Here is a 25,924-nt window from a genome sequence, read left to right as displayed (position 1 = left end):
TGGTGACGCAAACAGCAATTCATTTTCTGAAAAAAAAAAAAAAAAAAAAAAAAAAAAAAAAAAAGAGTTCTTTTTTTGCCCAACTGATATTTTTCCCTTTCAGCTGCTTTTAAATGACTATACTATAAACTTTATGAGAGTACTTATTTATTTTATTTTATTTTAATCTTTTAAAGTTTTAATTTTAATTCCAGTTAGTTAATATACAATGTTATATTAGTTTTATAAGAGAGTATTTAAATATTTGATTTCCTTTTGGGGTGCTTGGGTTGCTCAGTCAGTTGAGCATCAGACTTTGGCTAAGGTCAGGATCTCACGGTTCATGGGTTTGAGCCCCATGTCAGGCTTTGTGCTGATAGCACACAGCCTGCTTCAGATTCTCTGTCTCCCTCTCTGCCCCAACTCTGCTTGCGCACTCTCTCTCTCAAAAATAAATAGTAAAAAAATAAAAAAAAAAACAAATAAATGCTTGATTTTCCTTAATGCTATTTTATTCTCTGCCCAATGCCATGACAAAAGTATAGCACATAAAGCACATATACACCATTTCTTGAATGCATTGTCCTGTTACTTGCTTTGGATACATCTACAAGAGAGAAATCCATAAGGATACATAAAGATTTGGCAATTCTTCTTTTCTTTCAAAACTACATGCAAAAGTGCCCATCTTTCTCCACGGCCTGAGAGGAGGTCTTCTTGTCCCATTGATGAAACGGGACAACAAATAGCAAGCATCCTTGCTGGTGTTATTCTAGAGTAGGGCTGGACTAACATGACCTTTCAACGGTCCTTTTCTCTATTTTCCTTATGACCACTGGCAGCAGGTTAGGGAGCATCTGTGGTCCTTAGTAAAAGAAACAATCTAAATAAATCAGTCACATCAGCACCAGTCTCTGAACAAATGAGCTAGAGAACAAATATTATCTTGGTGTGATACCATGGTAGTGAGAAAGCAGAGTTGGTTTTATAGCCACAGTTCTAACCTAACTCCACAACTTAAAAACTATATGTTCTAGTGCCTAGAAACTGCCTAGCACATGACAAGAGCTTAATTAACTATTCACTTAGTAAGCGAATAACTAAGTGAATGAGTGACTGACTATAGCTCTCTAAGGATCAATTTCCTTATCACAGAATACACAATCACTGGTAGTTATTAATTGGTATGACAAATGGAAAGAGTTTTGGAGAAACTTCAATGCAGATTTTGATACTGGGCAAATCTTTGAGTTTCCCTTTCTTATTTGCAAACTGTAGTGACTAAGACTCAATGCATGGGATATGAATTCTTATGTTGTTTATTTATTTTGAATGAGAGAGGGAGAGAGAATACCCCAAGCAGGTTCTGTGATGTCAGTGCAAAGCGTGATGCAGGCTCAATCCCACAAACTGTGTGTGACCTGAGTTGAAATCAAGAATCAGACGCTTAACTGACTAAGCCACCCAAGTGCCTAGGAATAGGACTTCTTTATGGAGGGTACTGGCCATTCATTTTCAGGCTTAAGCCTGCTTATCAACTGTGCTTCAAACCTAACTGTAAGGATTCACTGCCAAACTGGACAAGACAGAGAAAAGGGACCAATTAATGCAGTTCTGGACAAGTTTTTTCTTTATAGCCTATTGCGGTAGTTTTAAAACTTTTGTTTTCAGAACTCATTTACACCCTTAACAACTTTTGAGATCCCCAAATAATTTTTATGTGGGTTATTGTTATCAACATTTATTGTGTTAGAAATTAAAGTTGAAATACTTAAAGCATATTTATCAATTCGTTTAAAAGTAACAATAATAAACCCATTACATGTTAGTGTAAATACCACATTTTTATGAAAAATGGCTCTATGTTCCAAATGAAAAAGTTTAGCAAGAAGAATGGTATTGTTTTAACATTTTGCAAATGTTGTTAATGTCCGGCTTAATAGACCATAACTGGATTCTCATATTTACTTGTATATTAAACCAGTTACAATATGTTGTTTTATGTCTTAGTTAATATTTATGAAGCAAATCTGGTCTCACATAGATATGTAGGTGAAAAAGAGAGGAGTATTTTAATAGATAATTGTAAATATTCTTTGATACACCTAAACTGACAAGTAGAAGTTTCTTCAAGTATGTGAAGAACTTGAAACCATTGATGAACTGTTTGTATTTTGTAATATTAAGATCCACTGACCTATCTTGCTCTTTGAATGGATCTTTAACCTATGCATGATTTTATAACATCATGCATTGGTTATGTTGAAAATATTGGTTCACTGACTTATGCATTTCTCCTCAATATTGACATACCTAATTATATATCAAAAAATCACATTTGTTAATCTTACAACTGATGTCATCAGAAAATTATTTAAGCTGTCAATTTTATGGTGGATGACAATGTTTTGCTTAAAAGCTCAAGTTTTATCAGTGGCAACAAGTACTATCAGTAATACCTAGGCTATTTAAGCATAGTTTGTCTCTCAGTATTTTCAAGTAAAAATGATGTTCTGTAAGAAAAAAATGACTAGTTCAGCTCAAGCAACCATACAAGTGTTTTTCTTTGAGACTACCTTTGTACTCTGAAATGCAGCAGAAATGTGTTATCCATACCTCTCATGTGTCACACAAACTATAAAAAGGGTGAAATTTAATAAAATAATTTTAAAATTGCACATAATAGAGGTAAAGAATATGCTACTGGTATAGTTTTGGTCATGACCTTGATTTGTGTGAAGGTGCCAGTAGTTTTACACAAATTTGATTTTGTGCCACCAATGCAAATGTTAGCACAGTAATAAAAAAAAAAAAGAGGCAAAAAAGAAAAGTCTTATCACTATCATGAAAACAATTTGATGTCACGGATCCAATGAAAGGGTCCAGAGGACCTCCAGGATCCACGGAATACATTTTAAGAACCACTGACTATTATAATACTGCCTTTGACAGGGAAAACAGGAATGAAATATTATTTTCATTATCCATTTACCCTATGTAATTCATTCCCCTAGAAGATCTTCTTTAGCATTGTTTATGAAACTCAATGCTTTAGTTACAGAGCAAACATAAAATACCAGAGGTTTTATTTTGAGTTTTAAAGGCACTAGAATTCACACCATGCCCCGACATCACATTATCCACTATAGAACTTTTAACTGAAATACAGGTAGAAATAAAGTATCTCAGGGCCACCTGGGTGGCTCAGTCAGTTAAGTGACCGACTCTTGGTTTCAGCTCAGGTCATAACCTCATGGTTAGTGAGTTCGAGCCCTACATTGGACTCTGCACTGACAGCCCAGAGAGCCTGCCTGAGATTCTCTCTCTCCCACTCTCTCTGTCTCTCCTCCACTAGTGCTCTCTCCCTCTCAAAATAAACTTAAAAAAAAAGAAAGAAAGTATCTCAGACACAAGCTTTAGCTTGGGGCATGCGAAACATCTTTTCACTATGGCATAGGAAAGATATACTGTTTTCAATTTAAGCTATGTTCTAAATAATAATTTTATAATAATCCTTGGGGTATATCAGTAACAGTTTTATAAAAAATCAGTCACTGTTTTTGTTTGTAAAGAGTATGCTATGTGATTAAACTTACAGGCATCCTATAGCTTCATGCCTTAGCACTGTATCCTAACACAGATTCACACAAATAAGGGGTACCAGCAACCACTGTGTGAACAATTGATTTATAATACCCAGTCACTGGCTTTTCTAGATAACTAAAGATCAGCATTTCTTTCAATTAATCAACATTACAGCAAGAAATCAATATATGTATAAAAAATGTCATGTTTGACAAGTGATTATGACTTAATTGTTGGAGAATTTAGCAGTTCTGAACAATTAACATGATTATGCTATGTCCCAAGGGTTGTACAATTTTATTAAGAAATTTCTGTTGGTGGGGCACCTGGGTGGCTCAGTTGGTTCAGTGTCTGACTTCAGCTCAGGTCATGATCTCACAGTTCATGAGTTTGAGCCCCACGTCGGGCTCTGTGCTGACAGCTCGGAGCCTGGAGCCTGCTTCAGATTCTGTGTCTCCTTCTCTCTCTCCCCCTCCCCTGCTGGCACTCTGTCTCTCTCAAAAATAAATAAACATTAAAAAAATGTTTTTAAATTAAAAAAAAGAAATTTCTGTTGGAATTTAATGCAGCGTATTTCATTTTTCATAGAACCTGTACTTTTTGAAGATGTTCTTTTTTAGGATATTCTACGTTTTAAAATACAAAGATGTTCACCAATATAGAGAATTACTTTCAACTTTGATGGTAAATATTATAAGGTTATCTCATACACAAGAAGACACTCTACTCCCTTTGTGACAGGTACTTTACCTTGTATCACATTTAACACTTCATTAGATGAACGCTTTCCCATAATAATCAGAAAAAGTGGAAACTGATCTGTTTTTTGAGTCCGAATGGTTTGTGCCACAACACTGCCAAAATGTCTATTGCACATTGTCAGAAATCTAAAATGAGACAAAAGTCAAAGTCAATTTCATTTCGGAGTTTAATAAACTTACTAGTTCCCCAACAAAAAACTCACTGTTTTACTAATTATGTTACAAATAGCCTGTCTGTTATCAGTACATACAGTCCTGCTATACAGAGTTTTCAACAATATCTTAAATGATACAGAAATAATTATCATACAGGAAAGCAGGCAGCAAGCCCTAAATGCTGGCTGGAGGCTGAGAGAATAGGATTCTTAGTCTTAAACATTGCAAGCTATACTGCCCCAAACAATGAGAAAAACAAACAAAATGAATTTTAAGAGGAAAGAATTTCTTAAATAGGACAAATACCGTGTGGTACAAAGTTAAATTGACTGGCAGCATCCTAGACTAAACAGGATTTAGCAACATTTTCACAAGTCTTTAGAATCAAGAATTGTACTTTAGAATTGTGTTTTTTCCAGTAGTAGTGGGCCTTCTAGTTTCATACTTACCATGAGATAAAAATAATAATTCTAAGCTTTTGACCAAAAAAGCTCAGAGATATTAGCATACTGAAGTCTAGCATTAGTATTCTTAACACGATCTGGAATAAATGAAAAAACTGATAAAGCTTTTCTCTTCTATTAGAGGACTGTTGGAAATTAGCATTTCTTTCAAGAGAAAAGGGTAGCTTATGATATGTTTTCAGATCTGATGGTAAAAAGTAAATGTCATAATAATAATGAATTATGAAAGACCAAATGCAAATATAGAATGCTTTAATAAGATCCAATTTAATAAAGTCTGTAAAAATAATGGACTTTTAATAACACAGGTCACAAAAGGCAAAACAGTGGAAATTCTGGGGACTAGCCACTGGTACTGGCTTATTAATTCTTAATTATGTTCATGAAAGGCAACTTAAATCGTGTGTTTTCTTATGCCTTATGATAATATTTTAGGTAACAACTCCTCTGAAATGTATGTTCTAGCTGATGAGCAAAATCCTGTTGTCACATGCATTAGAAGGTAAATCTATTTGAAAAGACAAACGGCATTAAAATGTCATGTGCTCAGATTCATTTGATATCCAAATTCAAAACAGAATCAAACCTCTTAATTTTTAAAGCCCATATATCTCTTGTCTATAGAAATTCATTCCAGAAATTTAGGCTGAATCCTCCACAAAACCTGTGCTGTGACTACAGGAAGTAGACCATGTTAAGGGCCACGAGAGCTGTCAGCAAGAGTGTCAAGGCAAGTTAGCACCACAGCAATAAGTTCACTGGGAGGCAGTTTCATATATATATTTAGAGCAGCAATAACCAGATCTCATGGCAATTTGAAATGACAAGGCCCTAAGAAATCAATTGTTGGCCATGAAATATCAGTGCTCCCATGAAAATTCAGATCTTCACATTCCAGAACTATTATACAATAAAAGGTGCTCAAGCAGCCTAAGCCTCCAGTACAAAATTTCACACTCATATAGTTTTAATTCATCAATGGAGATGTGTAGATCAAGACACTAGAATGTTAGGATGCCATTTTTCTTTCTGCTGTTACTAAAATATTTGAGGTCAATCTTGACCCTGATTTGATTGTTGGCAACCTCTGAATTTAAAAATGTCAAAAAACAGCTGGAATGTCATTCCTTACAAAAGGGAGAAAATAAGTCCTTGTTGCTTTCACACCAATGGATTAAGTGGATATCACAGTAGATGCCCATCATAGCACTAGCCTCACAAGTGTATTAAATACTACCTAAACAGGATACCCCCAAAAAAGGAAGGGAAGAAAGAAGCCAGGAAGGAAGGAAGGAGAAAAGAGAGAAAGCAGGCAGACACGCTGGTTAGCTTAGTGGTTTAAAGTATTCAATTTCAAGACAATTTGCCTGGAAATTGTGTACTTCCCAAATTGTCATTTTATGAAAACGAGCTAGAAGGGAAAATAATTATGAAAATAGAGGTAACTTCTTGAGTTTAAATTAATACACAACACACATTTCAAAACTTCACGAAGTGTATTCAAGAGAAATACAGCCTTCAAAGGCACATTAGCTGTTCAATTAACTATAAAAAACAACAAAGTGATCAGTTTTCTAGCAGGTATTGGCAAATCATTCTAATGTTTTGGAAGTTGTGGAGAAATACACAGGAATCCCGCAGCCAGTTGATGCTTTCTAGTGGCCTTAACTAACAATTTGTTCTAATCAAAGAGAGACTTTGTTAAATTTTTAATTAATCTAATTAATCTTCCTAAGATCTGAATCATGTTTACTTTGAGATTTTCAAATTACAATCAATGAGAGCATATAGGGCCAATGGACAGCCAAGTCCCAAATTACAAAATTCCTGCTTGTCAGTTCCTTCTATTACAATTTACAAGAACTTCGCCACACAGATATCACATCCTTCTCATGGCTAGGAGACTCCATTTCTTCCTCTCAACATCTATTCACAGCACAAAGTTACCATTCATAGCATACTACCAACAGCAAAAATCCATTTCAGAACATTAGCACAAAAACAGACAAGGGAAAAACAAATTGTTTCAAGAAAAAAAATGTGGTTTTCAGAATTGTGTGGCATTTTCTTCCCTTTTAAAGAGCTAAAAGTGTGCCAGTGCATCTAATGGCAGCACCAAACTTGTCAGCCTAACTGCATACGGTGTTCAAGAGAGTCAGGTGTCACAAAGGGATAAATGGTTTCCACAACAATTGGATTCCTACAATCTCAAACCCAGAAGGGGAAGCAATGGCAACTGTTCCCTGGCAAGGAGAAATGGCTTTGTTTTTTAATTATAAAAGCTTTAAATAAATGAAACAATTTACTCCTCATATATCTAATTAAGAGGAATCAACCCCCCAAAACAAAAAGCTAAAGTGACAAATTTAAAAGACAAAGAATGAAGGTGGGAGGAAGGGAGGTAAGGAGGAAGGGGAAGAAGAAGGAAAGGTTGAGAAAATGAATGAAGAGAAAACAGTTAATCACAAATCAAGTATAATAAAGCAATTCATTGGTGGGGGCTGGGTGATGGTAGTGGTGGGGGAAGTGAGTGAGAAGTCTCAAACTTTGGCCTTGCTGATGAAACAAAATATAATTAGTAGCTCATATTCACCAGTTCTTGCTCTTAGAAATCTAAAATTAGATACAATCTTATCTTTTAATCTAAAGTTTGGGAAGAAAAAAAGCAGAACATCTAATGGCTAGCATATATTAATCATTAGTAAAATTTTCAGTCTCTGAAGCATAGTACTTTTCTATGTTGCTAATGGAAACCAGGATTACTAATAAATCAGATATGGGAAAAAGTAATCTCATTTTAATTCAAAACAGGATATAGTTTAGTTTCTCTCAATCAAATTCATAATTAAATGAGTCACTGACTTTTACTAAGTTGTACTCCAGTATAAGATACATAATAGAAGAAACACAGCAATTTAGGAATGGTGAGATTCCACAAACATTTACTATCTACTGTATACCAGATAATACAAAAGGATGCACATCTGATAAAAAATGGAGGCTAAAAACTGCTAATGACTCTGTGAGGCTTCCTGATTATTACATTTCAATATGTAATATTGAGGTTCCCAAGGAACCTCAGATGTAAAATGGGAGTAATACTTACATTTAAAACATTTATATTATTGTAAGATACAAAAAGCATCAGAATTATGTTCAAAATATGGTATCCCTTCAAATTGGTAGCTATTTTATTACTAATTGCATAATGATATTTAACATTTTTATCATAACTATACTTTCAGGATTAAAATAAAAGCTTTTGGGGTGCCTAGGTGGCTCAGTTGGCTAAGCATCTGACTTTAGTTCAGGTCATGATCTCATGGTTTGTGAGTTTGAGCCCTGTGTTGGGCTCTGTGCTGACAGCTTGGAGCCTGGAGCCTGCTTCAGATTCGGTGTCATCCTCTCTTTCTCTTTCCTTCCCCCGCTTATGCTCTGTCTCTGTCTGTCTCTTTCTGTCGCTCAAAATAAGTAAACATTTAAAAATTTAAAAAAGAATCAAAAAACAACAACAAAAAAAATCAAATGATAGCTTATACCTAGGGGCTAACACTGAAAGATTTAAAAAAATATATATATATTTTTTAACGTTTATTTATTTTTGAGACAGAGAGAGACAGAGCATGAATGGAGGAGGGTCAGAGAGAGAGGGAGACACAGAATCGGAAACAGGCTCCAGGCTCCGAGCTGTCAGCACAGAGACCAACGCGGGGCTTGAACTCACGGACCGCGAGATCATGACCTGAGCTGAAGTCAGACGTTCAACCGACTGAGCCACCCAGGCGCCCCAGAAAGATTTTTTGCATAGTAAGAATTGTTGACTAAAATCCAAAATAGTCACTGGTTTTATTTTCATTTAGAGAATGAAAGGGGAAGTATTAATATTTGGAAAATAAGAAAAGACATGATGCTACAGCTGTGTAATACTACAAAACCTTACACATTTAAAAGTGGATATGATAGGCACAACACAATTATGTAGCTAAATGCAATCAGAGTCTGTTTTCCCAAACTTACTCATCTCTAATAAAAAAAAAAAATGAAGTAAAACAAAAAGGAAACAGAACTATAATCACTATTAAAAAATGTATTTACTGGGGCACGTGGGTGGCTCAGTCAGTTAAGCATCCGATTTTGGCTCAGGTCGTGATCTCACCTTCGTGAGTTCGAGCCCTGTGTCAGGCTCTGTGCTGACAGCTCAGGGCCTGAAGCCTGCTTCCGATTCTGTGTCTCCCATCCCTCAGCTCCTCCCGTGCTCACATTGTCTCTCTCTCAAAATAAAGATTAAAAAAAAATTTTTTTAAATGTATTTATGTTTAGCAGTGTTAACTGATTTAAAACCAAGAATCAGTATTAAAATTTCTGGCTGCTTACCCTTGAGCCATTAAACTAACATTAATTGTCTTTCTGATAAAGTGTGAACCATTTCTTCAAAATGAGAGGTTACTAAGCAGAAGATATTCATGTTCAACAGTGCTATGGGACTTCTCCAATATTACCAAATAGTTTAAGGCAGAATCTATGTATACATTTCCTTAGCTATAGCTGCTAATTTTATACTACTTCTTAAGTTACTTTGGTTTAAGGTTCTTCTCTTTATTTATTAAAAAAATTTTAATGCTTATTTATTTTTGAGAGAGAGAGAGAGAGGCAGAGAAAGAGGGGAACAGAGGACCTGAAGCAGGCTCCATGCTGATAGCAGAGAGCCCAATGTGGGGCTCAAACTCACAAACCATGAGATCATGACCTGAGCTGAAATCATGAGTTGGACACTTAACAAACTGAGTCACCCAGACACTCCAAAGTCTCTTCCCTTTAAAACAGACCAAACAAGCTGTTTTTGCTAGAGTAATAATCCTCATTACTCACACATGTGCATACATGTGGGTTTGTTTAACCACATTTATGCATATCAGTAGAAAAACCAGAACATAAAAGAAAGAACCCTTGAGATCATCTGCCTATCTAGCCATTCTTTCTTCTGCTTTTCCCTTTAATAAGAAAATTAAAGCCAAGGTCCTTTAATGTGTGAAGTGAGACTTATCAAGTTACTAGCACTGCCAAGCATACCAAAATCAGACCAAAGAGTTTTGTTTCCTACTGCAACACCATTTCCACGTCTGCATGCCTATCCCATTGTTTAGCTCAGTTCTGGAGTTTGTATTGGGAATGATCTTCAGCACCTCTGGTACACCCTTTGTCCTTTGAGGGTAGTTTTGATTTTTGGAAATAGTCTTAAGTATGATTCAAACTGAGTGAGGAAAAGGTATGTGACTAAGCTGGGGGACACTGATTATACAGGCCGTGATCTTTAAGCTTTAATGGCTTAGGAATCACCTAGGGAGTTTGTTTATTTTGGAGAGAGAGTGAGAGGGAGCGAGAGAATCTTAAGTCCTGACATGGGGCTTGATCCCACAACCTTAGGATCATGACCTGGGCCGAAATTGAGCCGGATGCTCAACTGACTGAGCCCCATTTTAAAAGGCAGGTTCCTCAGCCCCATTCCCCAGAGATTCTGATTCAGTAGATCTGGGGAAAGGCCCAGGAAACTGCCCATGTTAATAAGCTGCCAACCCACATCAGGTGATTTTTATATTAGGGGTTAATGGACTACACTGAGAAACACATTTTCAGGGCACAGGACTGCTTTCCTTGTAAAGCTTTAAGCTGTCTCTGAATGAAGTTCTTAAGGAAGTTGTCCCCAAAATGTTTTGGACAATGGCAGCTTCAGTGGACCATGTGTCTAGTCTCCTGGGGTGAAGACCATGTTGAAGATGTTAATTCTCACTTGTTCGTGTGAGCTGCAATGTCTCTATGAGACAACTAAAAATACTCCTAAAGCCTGTGAGCTACAGGTGATAGAGGAAAAACAAAGCAGGGAAAGGGAGCCTGCAATACAAAATAGTCTCACTGAAAAGTTGGTATTTGGTCAAAGACTCAAAAGAGGTGAAGGAGGAAGTGAAACACGTATCTCTGGGAAGAGAATTTCAGGCAGAAAGAACAGCAAATACCAACACCTCGATAGCATATTTTAAAGGTAAAAATAAGGTTAGTATAGCTGGAGCAGAGTGAAGCATAAAAAACAAAACTGATAGTTTTGACTATTTCTATATGGTAAAAAATAGCTTAACAAGGCCAAAAGATAAATGATGAACAGGGGAAAAAATTCTGAATTTCAAACCACAGAAAAAGGGCAAAGTTCCCTAATATACAGAACTCTTACAAAACAATAAGGAAAAGATCAACAAACAATATATAAAGACAGCTCCCAGAAATGGAAATAGCAGTGGCTCATAAACATGTGAAAAGACACTCAAAATAACTCAAAATGAGTTAACTTCTAATTAAAGCTACACTAAGAGGGGTGCCTGGCTGGCTCAGTGGGTGGAGCATGTGACTCTTGATCTAGGGATCATGAGTTTGAGCCCCATGTTGGTTGTGGAGATTACTTAAATAAATAAACTTAAAAAAATAAAGCTACACTAAGAAACTATTTTTCATCTGTCAGCTTAATAAAGCAAGTATTGTACACTGTTAGACGGAGTGAAATTTGTGCCAACTCCCTTGTGGGCAATTTGCCAGTATCTATGAAAATTAAAAATACACACATACTCTTTTTTTTTCTTCCAAGTTTTAATTTAAATTCCAGTTAGTTAACATACAGTGTAATATTATTTTCAGGTGTAGGATTTAGTGAGTCATCACTTACATACAACACCCAGTGCTCATCGCATGTGCTCTGCTTAATCCCCATCACCTATTTAACCCATCTCCCCCGCCCACCTCCCCTGCAGCAACCCTCAGTGTTCTCTATAGTTAAAAGTCTGTTTTATGGTTTGCCTCTCTCTTTTCCCCTATGTTCATCTGTTAAAAAATACACACATACTCTTAACCTAGCACTCCTACATTTGGGAATTTAGTTTAGATATGTTTTTATGTAGGAAATCACCTATGTGTACTCTTACTACAGAACTGTAATACTGGATGCCCATCAGTAGGATCTCATTAAATAAATTATAGTATCTTTGGAAATTTAAAGGGATATTTATCCATAAAGCAGAAAGAGTTCTTTATGAACTGATATGGAATATCTTTAACATATAATGTTAGAGAGGATCCTGGGAAGATGGCGGCATAGGAGGACGCTGGGCTCACCGTGCGTCCTGCTGATCACTTAGATTCCACCTACACCTGCCTAAATAACCCAGAAAACCGCCAGAACACTAGCAGAACGGAGTCTCCGGAGCCAAGTGCAGACGAGAGGCCCACGGAAGAGGGTAGGAAGGGTAGAGAGGCAGTGCGCACTCCACGGACTGGTGGGAGGGAGCCGGGGCGGAGGGGCGGCCCGCCGGCCAAGCAGAGCCCCTGAGTCTGGCTTGCAAAAGCGGAGGGGCCGGACGGAGTGTGTTCCGACAGCAAGTGGGACTTGACATCTGGAAGGTTATAAGCTAACAGCTCTGCTTGGAGAACGGGAGGGCTGGAGGACAACGGGAGGGAGAGTTGTTGAGCCCTGGACGACAGAGCTCAGCTTGGTGGGGAACAAAGGCCCTCGCCAGAGCCATCTCCCTCGCCCATCCCCCAGCCAAAATCCCAAAGGGAACTGGTTCCTGCCAGGGAACTTGCTTGCACCACGCAAACATCCAACGCTGTGCTTCTGCGGATCCATCCCTCTGGCGGGTCTGACTCCCTCCTGGTGCCGCAGGGCCCCTCCCGAAGTGGATCTCCGAAGGAAAAGCGAGCTGAGCCTGCCCCTCCTGCCCCTGTGCACCTTGCCGATCCACCCCAGCTAATACACCAGATCCCCAGCACCACAAGCCTGGCAGTGTGCAAGTAGCCCAGACGGGCCACGCCACCCCACAGTGAATCCCGCCCCTAGGAGAGGGGAAGAGAAGGCACACACCAGTCTGACTGTGGCCCCAGCGGTGGGCTGGGGGCAGACATCAGGTCTGACTGTGGCCCCGTCCACCAACGCAAGTTATTCAAGACAGCACAGGGGAAGTGCCCTGCAGTCCTGCACCACTCCAGGGACTATCCAAAATGACGAAATGGAAGAATTCCCTTCAGAAATATGTCCAGGAAATAACAACAGCTAACGAACTGATCAAAAATGATTTAAACAATATAACAGAAAGTAAATTTAGAATAATAGTCATAAAATTAATCGCTGGGCTTGAAAACAGTATAGAGGACAGCAGAGAATCTCTTGCTACAGAGATCAAGGGACTAAGGAACAGCCAGGAGGAGCTAAAAAATGCTATCAATGAGCTGCAAAATAAAATGGAGACAACTACGGCTCGGATTGAAGAGGCAGAAGAGAGAATAGGTGAACTAGAAGATAAAATTACGGAAAAAGAAGAAGCTGAGAAAAAGATAAGAAAATCCAGGAGTATGAGGGGAAAATTAGAGAACTAAGTGATGCACTAAAGAGAAATAATCTATGCATAATTGGTATTCCAGAGGAGGAAGAGAGAGGGAAAGGTGCTGAAGGGGTACTTGAAGAAATTATAGCTGAGAACTTCCCTGAACTGGGGAATGAAAAAGGCATTGAAATCCAAGAGGCACAGAGAACTCCGTTCAGACGTAACTTGAATCGATCTTCTGCACGACATATCATAGTGAAACTGGCAAAATACAAGGATAAAATACAAGGATAAAGAGAAAATTCTGAAAGCAGCTAGGGATAAACGTACTCTAACATATAAAGGGAGACCAATAAGACTCGTGACAGATCTCTCTATTGAAACTTGGCAGGCCAGAAAGGAATGGCAGGAGATCTTCAGTGTGATGAACAGAAAAAAAAAATGCAGCCGAGAATCCTTTATCCAGCAAGTCTGTCATTTAGAATAGAAGGAGAGATAAAGGTCTTCCCAAACAAACAAAAACTGAAGGAATTCGTCACCACTGAACCAGCCCTACAAGAGATCCTAAGGGGGATCCTGTGAGATAAAGTACCAGAGACATCGCTACAAGCATGAAACCTACGGACATCACAATGACTCTAAACCCATATCTTTCTATAATAACACTGAATGTAAATGGACTAAATGCTCCAACCAAAAGACATAGGGTATCAGAATGGATAAAAAAACAAGACCCATCATTTGCTGTCTACAAGAGACTCATTTTAGACCTGAGGACACCTTCAGATTGAGAGTGAGGGGATGGAGAACTATTTATCATGCTACTGGAAGCCAAAAGAAAGCTGGAGTAGCCATACTTATATCAGACAAACTAGACTTTAAATTAAAGGCTGTAACAAGAGATGAAGAAGGGCATTATATAATAATCACAGGGTCTATCCATCAGGAAGAGCTAACAATTATAAATGTTTATGTGCCGAATACGGGAGCTCCCAAATATATAAAACAATTACTCACAAACATAAGCAACCTTATTGATAAGAATGTGGTCATTGCAGGGGACTTTAACACTCCACTTACAGAAATGGATAGATCATCTAGACACACGGTCAATAAAGAAACAAGGGCCCTGAATGATACATTGGATCAGATGGACTTGACAGATATATTTAGAACTCTGCATTCCAAAGCAACAGAATATACTTTCTTCTCGAGTGCACATGGAACATTCTCCAAGATAGATCACATATTGGGTCACAAAACAGCGCTTCATAAGTACACAAGAATTGAAATCATACCATGCATACTTTCAGACAACAATACTATGAAGCTTGAAATCAACCACAGGAAAAAGTCTGGAAAACCTGCAAAAGCATGGAGGTTAAAGAACACCCTACTAAAGAATGAATGGGTCAACCAGGCAATTAGAGAAGAAATTAAAAAATAGATGGAAACAAATGAAAATGAAAATACAACAATCCAAACACTTTGGGATGCAGCGAAGGCAGTCCTCAGAGGAAAATACATTGCAATCCAGGCCTATGTCAAGAAACAAGAAAAGTCCCAAATACAAAATCTAACGGCACACCTAAAGGAAATAGAAGCAGAACAGCAAAGATAGCCTAAATCCAGCAGAAGAAGAGAAATAAAATAAACAATATAGAATCTAAAAAAACTGTAGAGCAGATCAATGAAACCAAGAGTTGGTTTTTTGAAAAAATGAACAAAATTGATAAACCTCTAGGCAGGTTTCTCAAAAAGAAAAGGGAGATGACCCAAATAGATAAAATCATGAATGAAAATGGAATTATTACAACCAATCCCTCAGAGATACAAGCAATTATCAGGGAATACTATGAAAAATTATATGCCAACAAACTGGACAACCTGGAAGAAATGGACAAATTCCTAAACACCCACACACTTCCAAAACTCAAACAGGAGGAAATAGAAAGCTTGAACAGACCCATAACCAGCGAAGAAATTGAATCAGTCATCAAAAATCTCCCAACAAATAAGAGTCCAGGACCAGATGGCTTCCTAGGGGAGTTCTACCAGACATTTAAAGCAGAGATAATACCTATCCTTCTCAAGCTATTCCAAAAAATAGAAAGGGAAGGAAAACTTCCAGACTCATTCTATGAAGCCAGTATTACTTTGATTCCTAAACCAGACAGAGACCCAGTAAAAAAAGAGAACTACAGGCCAATATCCCTGATGAATATGGATGCAAAAATTCTCAGTAATAATACTAGCAAATCGAATTCAACAGCATATAAAAAGAATTATTCACCATGATCAAGTGGGATTCATTCCTGGGCTGCAGGGCTGGTTCAACATTCGCATATCAATCAATGTGACACATCACATTAAGAAAAGAAAAGATAAGAACCATATGATCCTGTCAAGTGATGCAGAAAAGGCCTTTGACAAAATTCAGCAACCTTTCTTAATAAAAACGCTTGAGAAAGTCGGGATAGAAGGAACATACTTAAAGATCATAAAAGCCATTTATGAAAAGCCCACAGCTAACATCATCCTCAATGATGGGGAGGATCAATGGGGAAAACTGAGAGCTTTTTCCCTGAGATCAGGAACACGACAGGGATGTCCACTCTCACCGCTGTTGTTTAACATAGTGTTGGAAGTTCTAGCATCAGCAATCAGACAACAAAAGGAAATCAAAGGCATCAAAATTGGCAAAGATGAAGTTAAGCTTTCACTTTTTGCAGATGACATGATATTATACATGGAAAATCCGATAGATTCTACCAGAAGTCTGCTAGAACTGATACATGAATTTTGCAAAGTTGCAGGATACAAAATCAATGTACAGAAATTAATTGCATTCTTATACACTAATAATGAAGCAACAGAAAGATAAATTAAGAAACTGATCCCATTCACAATTGCACCAAGAAGCATAAAATACCTAGGAATAAATCTAACCAAAGATGTACAAGATCTGTATGCTGAAAACTATAGAAAGCTTATGAAGGAAATTGAAGAAGATATAAAGAAATGGAAAAACATTCCATGCTCATGGATTGGAAGAATAAATATTATCAAAATGTCAATACTACCCAAAGCTATCTACACATTCAATGCAATCCCAATCAAAACTACACCAGCATTCTTCTCGAAACTAGAACAAGCAATCCTAAAATTCATATGGAACCACAAAAGGCCCCAAATAGCCAAAGTAATTTTGAGGAAGACCAAAGCAGGAGGCATCACAATCCCAGACTTTAGCCTCTACTACAAAGCTGTAATCATCAAGACAGCATGGTATCAGCATAAAAACAGACACATAGACCAATGGAATAGAATAGAAACCCCAGAATTAGACCCACAAAAGGATGGCCAACTAATCTTTGACAAAGCAGGAAAGAATATCCGATGGAAAAAAGACAGTCTCTTTAACAAATGGTGCTGGGAGAACTGGACAGCAGCATGCAGAAGAATGAAACTAGACCACTTTCTCACACCATTCACAAAAATAAACTCAAAATGGATAAAGGACCTGAATGTGAGACAGGAAACCATCAAAACCCTAGAGGAGAAAGCAGGAAAAGACCTCTCTGACCTCAGCTGCAGCAATTTCTTACTTGACACATCCCCAAAGGCAAGGGAATGAAAAGCAAAAATGAACTATTGGGACCTCATGAAGATAAAAAGCTTCTGCACAGCAAAGGAAACAACCAACCAAACTAAAAGGCAACCAACGGAATGGGAAAAGATATCTGCAAATGACATATCGGACAAAGGGCTAGTATCCAAAATCTATAAAGAGCTCACCAAACTCCACACCCGAAAAACAAATAACCCAGTGAAGAAATGGGCAGAAAACATGAATAGACACTTCTCTAAAGAAGACATCTGTATGGCCAACAGGCACATGAAAAGATGCTCAACATCACTCCTCATCAGGGAAATACAAATCAAAACCACACCCAGATACCACCTCACACCAGTCAGAGTGGCTAAAATGAACAAATCAGGAGACTATAGATGCTGGAGAGGATGTGGAGAAACGGGGACCCTCTTGCACTGTTGGTGGGAATGCAAACTGGTGCAGCCACTCTGGAAAACAGTGTGGAGGTTCCTCAAAAAATTAAAAATAGACCTATCCTATGACCCAGCAATAGCACGGCTAGGAATTTACCCAAGGGATACAGGAGTACTGATGCATAGGGGCACTTGTACCCCATGTTTATAGCAGCACTGTCAACAATAGCCAAATGATGGAAAGAGCCTAAATGTCCATCAACTGATGAATGGAAAGAAATTGTGGTTTATATACAGAATGGAGTACTTCGTGGCAATGAGAAAGAATGAAATATGGCCCTTTGTAGCAACGTGGATGGAACTGGAGAGTGTTATGCTGAGTGAAATAAGTCCTACAGAGAAAGACAGATACCATATGGTTTCACTCTTATGTGGATCCTGAGAAACGTAACAGAAACCCATGGGGGAGGGGAAGGAAAAAAAAAAAAGAGGTTAGAGTGGAAGAGAGCCAAAGCATAAGAGACTCTTAAAAACTGAGAACAAACTGAGGGTTGATGGGGGGTGGGAAGGAGGGGAGGGTGGGTGATGGGTATTGAGGAGGGCACCTTTTGGGATGAGCACTGGGTGTTGTATGGAAACCAATTTGACAATGAACTTCATATACTGAAAAAAAAACATATAATGTTAGTGGAAAAAGCAAGGTGTTGAATGGTGTTTACCAGTTCCACCATGGTATAAAACAGGTGAAAAGTAAGTACATATTAGCTTTGGCTTGTTTATATATAAAATAGTCTCTGGATGGATAAATGAGAAACTTACAACAGTGCTTCTGGGGAGGGTAACTAACAGGGGTAAGTATGAGACTTTTCATTTCATACCTTTTTATGCCTTTTGAGTTTTGCTTAATGTCAATATATTAGCTAATCATGAAATAAATATCAAATTTGAAAGACAGTAGGTCCATTACAAAAATAAAGAAAAATTACATGTAATATAAATTCCATAAACTTTTAACACAATGCTAATAACATTTGTCTACTTCTTATCAGTGTTTCGTTCAAATATACCTTTTCCTTTTTGTGGTAATCACTATATGAGTGAATACCATTTTTAAGCCTTCTACGCCATAGTAATGAACTGGCATGGTACTTAAGTGTTTGAATAATATTCCATTGATTAGATGTATATATTGTCACATTCACAAATGTTCACCTATAGCTAGATTTTTCTTTCTAGTTTTTATTATTATGAATAATACTGGGATAATTTAACATGAAGTATTTCCTATGAAGTGAAGTGAAAGTCTGTGAAGTGAAAACATAGGGTAAAAGGATAGAATCATTTAATGACTACTGATCCATATTAGTAATATGTATCAGTCACTTTTTAAAAATTATTTTGAGAGAGAGAGCAAGAAAGAGCATGGGGGAAGGGCAGAGAGAGAGAGAGAGAATCCCAAGCAGGCTCTGTGCTGTCAGTGTGAAGCTCTACATGGGGCTTGATTTCATAAATTGAGATCATGACCTGAGCTGAAATCAGGAGTTGACACTTAACCAACTGAGCCATCCAGGAGTCCCTATACCAATTGTTTTGTAAAAGTATGGTATAATGTTTCTCCATGAAAATGCAATACTATACGCATGTTAGAACACAGCCAAACTAAAGGCAAATTAAAAAAAAAAAAACACAGGTGAGATTTTGGGAAGATTTAATCTAAAAAACATCCCTGGTCTTTTTGAAGCTTATTAGACTTCTTAGTAACAGTAAACTGTTAAATGTCTCAATAGATAAGGAGTCAGAATTTATTCTATTTTTGAGAGAGAGAGAGAGAGTGTGTGTGAGCTGGGCAGGGACAGAGAGAGAGGGAGACACAGAATCGGAAGCAGGTTGCAGGCTCCAAGTTCCAAGCTGTCAGCATAGAACCTGACTCAGGGCTTAAACCCACGAACTGTAAAATCATGACCTGAGCCAAAGTTGGCTGCTTAACCGACTGAGCCACCCAGGTGCCCCAGGAGTCAGAGTTTAAAAAAACGAAATAACTTTTTTTAAAAGTTTATTTATTTATTTGAGAGCTAGAGAGAGAGAGAGAGAGTGACTACAAGTGGGGGGTGGGGGGGAGCATAGAGAAAGGGGCGAGAGAGAATCCCAAGCACTGAGCTATCAGTGCAGAGCCTGATGCAGGGCCCAAACTCATGAAGTGTGAGATCATGACCTGAGCTGAAATCAAGAGTCTGATTCTTAACTGACTGAGCCACCCAGGTACCCCAAAACCAAGTAACTTAATTTATCTCCTTATTGTTACCCATAAATCACTCAAGTGAAAAGGCATTGAGGCACTGACAGTTTAATGACTATAGAGTCATTATTCACACATTTTTTTGGGATGGGCAATAATCATAAATAGATAATTGGCTGTCTTATTCTCACCACTAGTAAGAAATAAACAGTTATTTTAAGTACCTCATACAAATCTTAGTTGGGAGGAATAACAGAGAATATCTAATCCAATTTCTTATAAAATGGAAAAATTCCTTCTCTAGAAATGTAAAGAGAAGATTCATTTTCAGGGGCCATATAAGAGAGCAAATGTATGTTAAATCAAAAAAAATATTTCTTCTGTGTTCTGCCTTTTATCAATCAGTCAATATTTAGAAGGACCTACTAAACATATGACAAGGTAAGACATGGTTTGTGTCCTTAATAAGGATATTTTGGCTTTGATAAATCAAGGCCCCTAAACAGGAAACATAATCTGGCATCTAACTGGGGCCTGAATTTTAGTGGTTCAGATTAAGTACTGGAGAGAATGAGAGAAGGGAAAGGGGGCCCAGAAGTCAGGGAGAACTTTGTGTTCCATAATGGTACTCTTGGACAGCCAATAGGAGAGAAATCATCTCTTATTCACCTCTGCATTCCTAGCACCTACTGACTAATTATATTTGTTGCATGAATAAGCCAATTTATGCTTCAGTAACCTTTATCTCCACTACGATAATGTTGACCATACAACTTTTCTTTTCCTCTTCCAACTACTTCTGAAATCAGTTTAATTAAGACAGTTGGGGGGCGCCTGGGTGGTTCAGTCGGTTAAGCATCTGACTTGGGCTCAGGTCATGATCTCACAGTTAGTGAGTTTAAGTCCCGCATCAGGCTCTGTGCTGACAGCGCGGAGCCTGGAGCCTGCTTTGGATTCTGTCTTCCTCTCTCTCTCTGCCCCTCCCCTGCTCATGCTCTGTTTCTCCCTCTCTCTCAAAAATAAATAAACTAAAAAAAAAAGACAGTTGAATTATAATGGTCTCCAAGGCCTCTTTCAATGTGCTTCTACCATCATAAGTCATTTGGACCCTCAAAATAAGCAGGTATTGGTCCACAAGTTCATGATTCTAAGCTTCCCTCATCATTTTTAGCATACTGCAGTTTTTACATAATTTCATCCTGTCACCACCCACTGACTGAAAATGTGATTTAGAAGAGGTGTAAAATACTCAAATATTAACATATTAAAGAAAGTAGGAATTATTGCAAGCAGCATAATACTGTAGGGAAGAACACGCTTAGGAGTCAAATAAACCTGATTTTGTCACTTACTAGTTGTTTCTTTAGATAACTTAATTGTTCTGAGCGTTAGTTAGCTTTCTCACATATAAAATGAAGATAATGATACCTTTCGAACTGGTCAGCAGATTAATTAATATTACTTTATTTTCTCCCTTTTATGTGCTTCAGAGTCAAAATTAGTTTTTCCTTTATCCACCCCGCCCCCCATTAAGGATAAGGCAAAATGTTTCCTAAAATAAATTATAACAGCAATATCAGACTCACATCGGTCACATAACAAGGTGTTACGATTAGCACCATGCTTGGCACTGTATTATACTGCTGTATAACTTCTACAGTGTACCTCATTATCATTGTAGCATAAGATCATGTACTATTCTAAGGTACAGATTTGAAGTAAAGATATATATTCTTTCATACTGTCATGTTCCCTGATTTTTTCCTATCTGCAAAATTTGGAGATGTGATTTTATTATTATATTAAAAATTTTCAGCATCATTTATTTCAGAGTTGGTTGGCTTCTGTTGGAATGCTGACATTTATATGTAATTTATTTACATATTTGACTTTTTAAAAAGTTTTTATTTAAATTCCAGTTATTTAACATACAGTGTAATATGAGTTTCAGGTGTACAATGTAGTGATTCAGCACTTCCATACAACACCTGTTGCTCATCACAAATGCACTCCTTTTTATTTTCATTTTACTTTATTTTACTTTACTATTTTATTTTATTTTATTTTATTTTATTTTATTTTATTTTATTTTATTTTATTTTAAGAGAGAGTACTAATGGGGGAGAAGGGTAGATGGGGGGAGAGAGAAAAAGAGAGAGAGAGAGAGAGAGAGAGAGAGAATGAATCCCAAATAGGCTCCACGTTCAGTGCGAAGCCTGATGTGGGCTCAATCCCACGACCCTAGGATCATAGCTGAGCTGACATCAAGAGTTGGATGCTCAACCAACTGAGCCACTCAGGCACCCCACCAAGTCACTCCTTAATCCCCATTACCTATTTAATCCATCTCCCCACCTACCTCCATTCTAATGGATAAGAAAATGTGGGAGAGCATCAGCAGAAATCTCATACATAGGAGGAAAATCTTCAAAAGATAAAAGCAACAGTTCAGTATATTAGCATCTTAGTCGCTCATTAAAGCTTTCATGTAAAGCACTTGACAAATGCTCACTTGAGACAGTTGCTGTTTGATAAAGAGCACTGAATGGACAGGTTGACTCTATAGGCTTTTCCTTTATGCTCTATACCAGTTATGAATTAGATCATCAAAAAGGAATACTTAAGGACCATATCACCTAAGATCCCTAAAAAAATTACCATTACTACAAAATATTTAATACAAAGGCCTCTTCTTTTACAGAAGGTTGATATAAGAAACATCTATTTTAATTTAAAATCTGTCATATGCAAAACAGTAGAAAATAACTGTCTACTTTATTTCTTAATGACTCTTGAATAGATAATCATGCAAAAAAAATTCTCTCTTGAATTCAGTGCCAGAAAATCTTGAGATGAGCTGTTAAAATTTTTTTTATCAGTCAATGAGATCTATAAATGATAAACTGTAAACTCTAGGGCATAGTACCTGACACATACTAGAAACTCAAAAAATATATATTAGATGGATAGATGAATAAATGAGAAACATTTTCTGTTTCTCCTAAGCTGCCAGAATTACAGAGCTAAATTCAGTGTTTATGTACAAAACTTGAGTCAACCCAAGTATTTATAAATGTTTAATGGATACTTTACTGGATAAAGAAATGCCTCGATAGTAGAATAAATGGGACAGTAAAAAGCTAGAATAAATGATGATAAAAATGACTATCATCTGAATCTCTAAAAACAAGTTAATACTATGAGTTTCAAAAAGTACAGATCAGTAAACTGGATCTCAGTCCTCTACAAAAGCTAGAAAAGTCACTTAGACAAATGGCTTCTGAACACTTAGAATACAATAGTGATGACTAGGAGACAACATGGGTTATTAAGAATACAATAAGCCTAACTAGGCTGAATTACTAGGCTGAGAACTCATGAGCATTCCATGAGCTTTGAGTATCTGGAGTTCAGTAAGAAGTGATGAGGTATCTTGAAATATCCTTCAGGATAAGATTCAGAAATGCAGGCTAAGTTGGATAAATTCCTTGTCACTGAGAAATCGAACCTGTAGAGTGTTACCAAACTGAAAGTGGTCTCAAATAGCTTACCACTTGGTTTTGTTCTGTCAACATTTTTATAAATGTCTGACATAAACCAAATATACCTTACAGATACAATGCACTGAGCATTTACTCTGTGCCAGACTTTTTCAAAAATCAATTATCCCAGTTAAGTCCAATAACAACTCTAAGGGATGTGGTTTTTAATCTCCATTTTTCAATACAGAAACTGCAACTTAGAGGGGTTAAGCAACTTGCTCAAGGTCCCTATAGTGACCTACTGGCACAGATAGAATTCCAATCCTAGTGTGATTAAATCTAAATTAATTTATACTCAACCATTATGCTGTTCTGCATTTTTATATCATCCAACAAGTAATTATTAGTATTCAAGTAAGAAACACAAGTGAAGAAGATTGATGTAATTCTTGCCCTTAGGAATCTTACATTCTAGTGGAAGAATTAGAAAACAAAATTTTAGTAAACAAAAGCAATGGCTTATTATGAAAAGTTTTAAGAGAGTACTATGAAAAAGAATGATGGTGAAGAAGCTTTCTCTAAAAAGGTTCAACAGGTCTTTTTCAAGAGGAGACATTTATAGTGAGACCTGAAGAAAGAAAATTAAAAGTCATTTCTATCTGATGACTTCTGTTTTCTCAGTCCACTTGTGAGGGCAGCTGGGAAAGGGAGCAGAGAGGGACAGGAGATGTTTAATGAATGAGGAGTAGTATGAAACAGACATCTTACCAAGGGAACAAAAGCTAACTAGAGAATCATAGTAGGCTTGGTCAGCATTATTGTGTACTTGCTTGAAGTTTATGTTTGTTTAGAAAAAAAATTAGTGTGACTATCTCTAGCAGTGTTTAAGTGCAAGGGCACAGATATAAAGAAGGAGAATAGCTGGGTTCAGCAAATTGAGTGCAATGGATGGAGACACTGGTAAGGGAATTTAAGATATTACAAGGAAGTCATAATGATGGGCCTTGATATCTAAATAGGACAAAAAGGGAAATGAAGATTAGAGACACAAAAGGGCAGATGAAGTAAAGTGGTGGGCTCAATAGATTGCAGGGCAAAATGAGATAAAAAACTTTAGCACTTGAGCAAGTTAAGACAGGGATAGGAAGTGTTGGTCAGAGCCAGTGCTTGAAATAAAAATATATGAGGTGATAAAGCTTTTCTTGATGGCTCCGTCTAAGTGTGGTAAATAAGGAGAAGAAAAAAAAATTCTGGAGTTAGGTATAGCTAGGAATGGAAAGGATTATCAAGAATGACAGCAATAGAAATGATAGGAGTTACAATATCATTTATGAATGATAACTCTTGGGAGAGTTAACAGAATCTGAACTTCAAAAGATCTTGTCAGTCAACTGCATTAGTAGAGAATGGCAAAGATCTAGTTTAATGACAACCCAGACCCCCAAAATTATTTAAACAAATAATAACAACCCAGGCCCAGCCCATCAGGGTAGCCCCATATTTGAAAAACTGGTAGGGGGATTTAGTTGACTACCTCAGTTCAACAGGAGCCAACAATATAATTCCAGAATAGAACTGAGCACAGCGTGAGATAAACCTGCTCTAGAGCACTATGCTTGATTTGGGGCACCTTTAGAATGGGCTGGATCTAGACACCCTAGCATATAAGAAGCAATGGAAATAAATATACTTTGTAAAAAAAAAAAAGGCAAGAAAATTAGGGCAAACAAGATAGCTCTGGTTAAACTGACTGTAAGGCAGAACTAAAGTCAGGCTTATTAATCCCCAAGTTAGGCTTATTAATTCAAAACTAGAACCAAAAGGGAGAAAGTTGCAGAAGCCCTCTCTATGAAGAAGTACTGTAGCAAACACCTTTTCTAGCTTTTAGAGTAGCTCAAAAATGTACTACCTTCTGAAGCTTTAATTTCTCTGTCCCTAGCAGTATCCAGGTAGCAACTGTAGTAATAACAGTTAAGCACATTATGGGGAAACATACCTGCATGGCTGTAAATTAGATGTTGAGAACACCTCTAATCTCCAACTCTAAGATTTGGTGAATCCCATGTTTATTTGTTCCTTGAGCAAAAGGTCTAGGTCTTATATTCCCCTTACAACCTTCATAAGGCTTTGCATAGTTATTTAGTACATTTTTGTTGTTGAATAATCCAGCCTGACAAGGTCATGGGACAAGAAACATTATGAAGCAGAAAAGCACAGGTTGATTTGGAATTTATATCTGGTACAACCATTTGCATGACCTTGGGTAAATTATAGAACCTCTCTGAGCCAAAAATAATTTCCACATATGTGACATTGGACCTTGGCTATTTACCTTGCAGAATTGTAGTCAAATGACCTAATATATACACAGTGAGGATTAAATAAACTCATACATCTATTTATATCTATATCTGTATCTACAATTAGTATGGCACATAGTAGGTGCTTTAATGGTTGCAGTTATTATGTGTTTTGGTTTTTTTTTAAAGCAGTAACGATAGTCTTATTCTTAGCTATTGAAACTCTCAGTAGAAGCCCCTCTCATAAATGGCATGAGCTTGGAGAACAATTCTAAGGGTAAAGAAGCTGTCTTTATTGGTGAAAGAGGCAGAAAATGATTGTGGCATCCTTAGCTACACTCCACTAAGGTCACTCTAAGTTATCACAAACTGGTAAGGGCAGTAATCTACTTAAAAACTTTACTAACATTTATTTTGAAAATGAAATCTTGCTTACTTCTCATTTTTCTATTGAAAATAGTTGTGTCCAAGTCATCAGAAAGAGAATTTTAGAGATAAAGGTCAAAGGTCTCAGGTCGAGTAGGTCAGCTGTCAGCACCCTCTTCCCCAATTTTCATAGATGAAAAAAAAAAAAAAAGATCTGGAAATGTTAT

General features: G+C 37.2%; 1 protein-coding gene across 4 annotated transcripts in view; it reads right to left on the bottom strand.

Annotated features, from left to right (window-relative positions):
• The window catches only part of FAF1 (Fas associated factor 1), a 529,381-nt gene that overhangs the window by 108,227 nt on the left and 395,230 nt on the right, over positions 1-25,924 (bottom strand). For all 4 annotated transcript variants that reach the window (XM_060621411.2, XM_060621414.2, XM_060621415.2 and 1 more), the window contains one exon: positions 4,315-4,451. In XM_060621411.2, coding sequence (XP_060477394.1) covers positions 4,315-4,451 — 137 coding nt within the window. The remainder of the gene's footprint in view (positions 1-4,314; positions 4,452-25,924) is intronic.

Source organism: Panthera onca, chromosome C1, assembly GCF_046562875.1.
Source record: "Panthera onca isolate mPanOnc1 chromosome C1, mPanOnc1 haplotype 2, whole genome shotgun sequence".
Taxonomy (NCBI): Eukaryota; Metazoa; Chordata; class Mammalia; order Carnivora; family Felidae; genus Panthera; species Panthera onca.
Note: the sequence above shows the minus strand (reverse complement) of the source record. Positions and strands in the feature narration are given on the sequence as shown.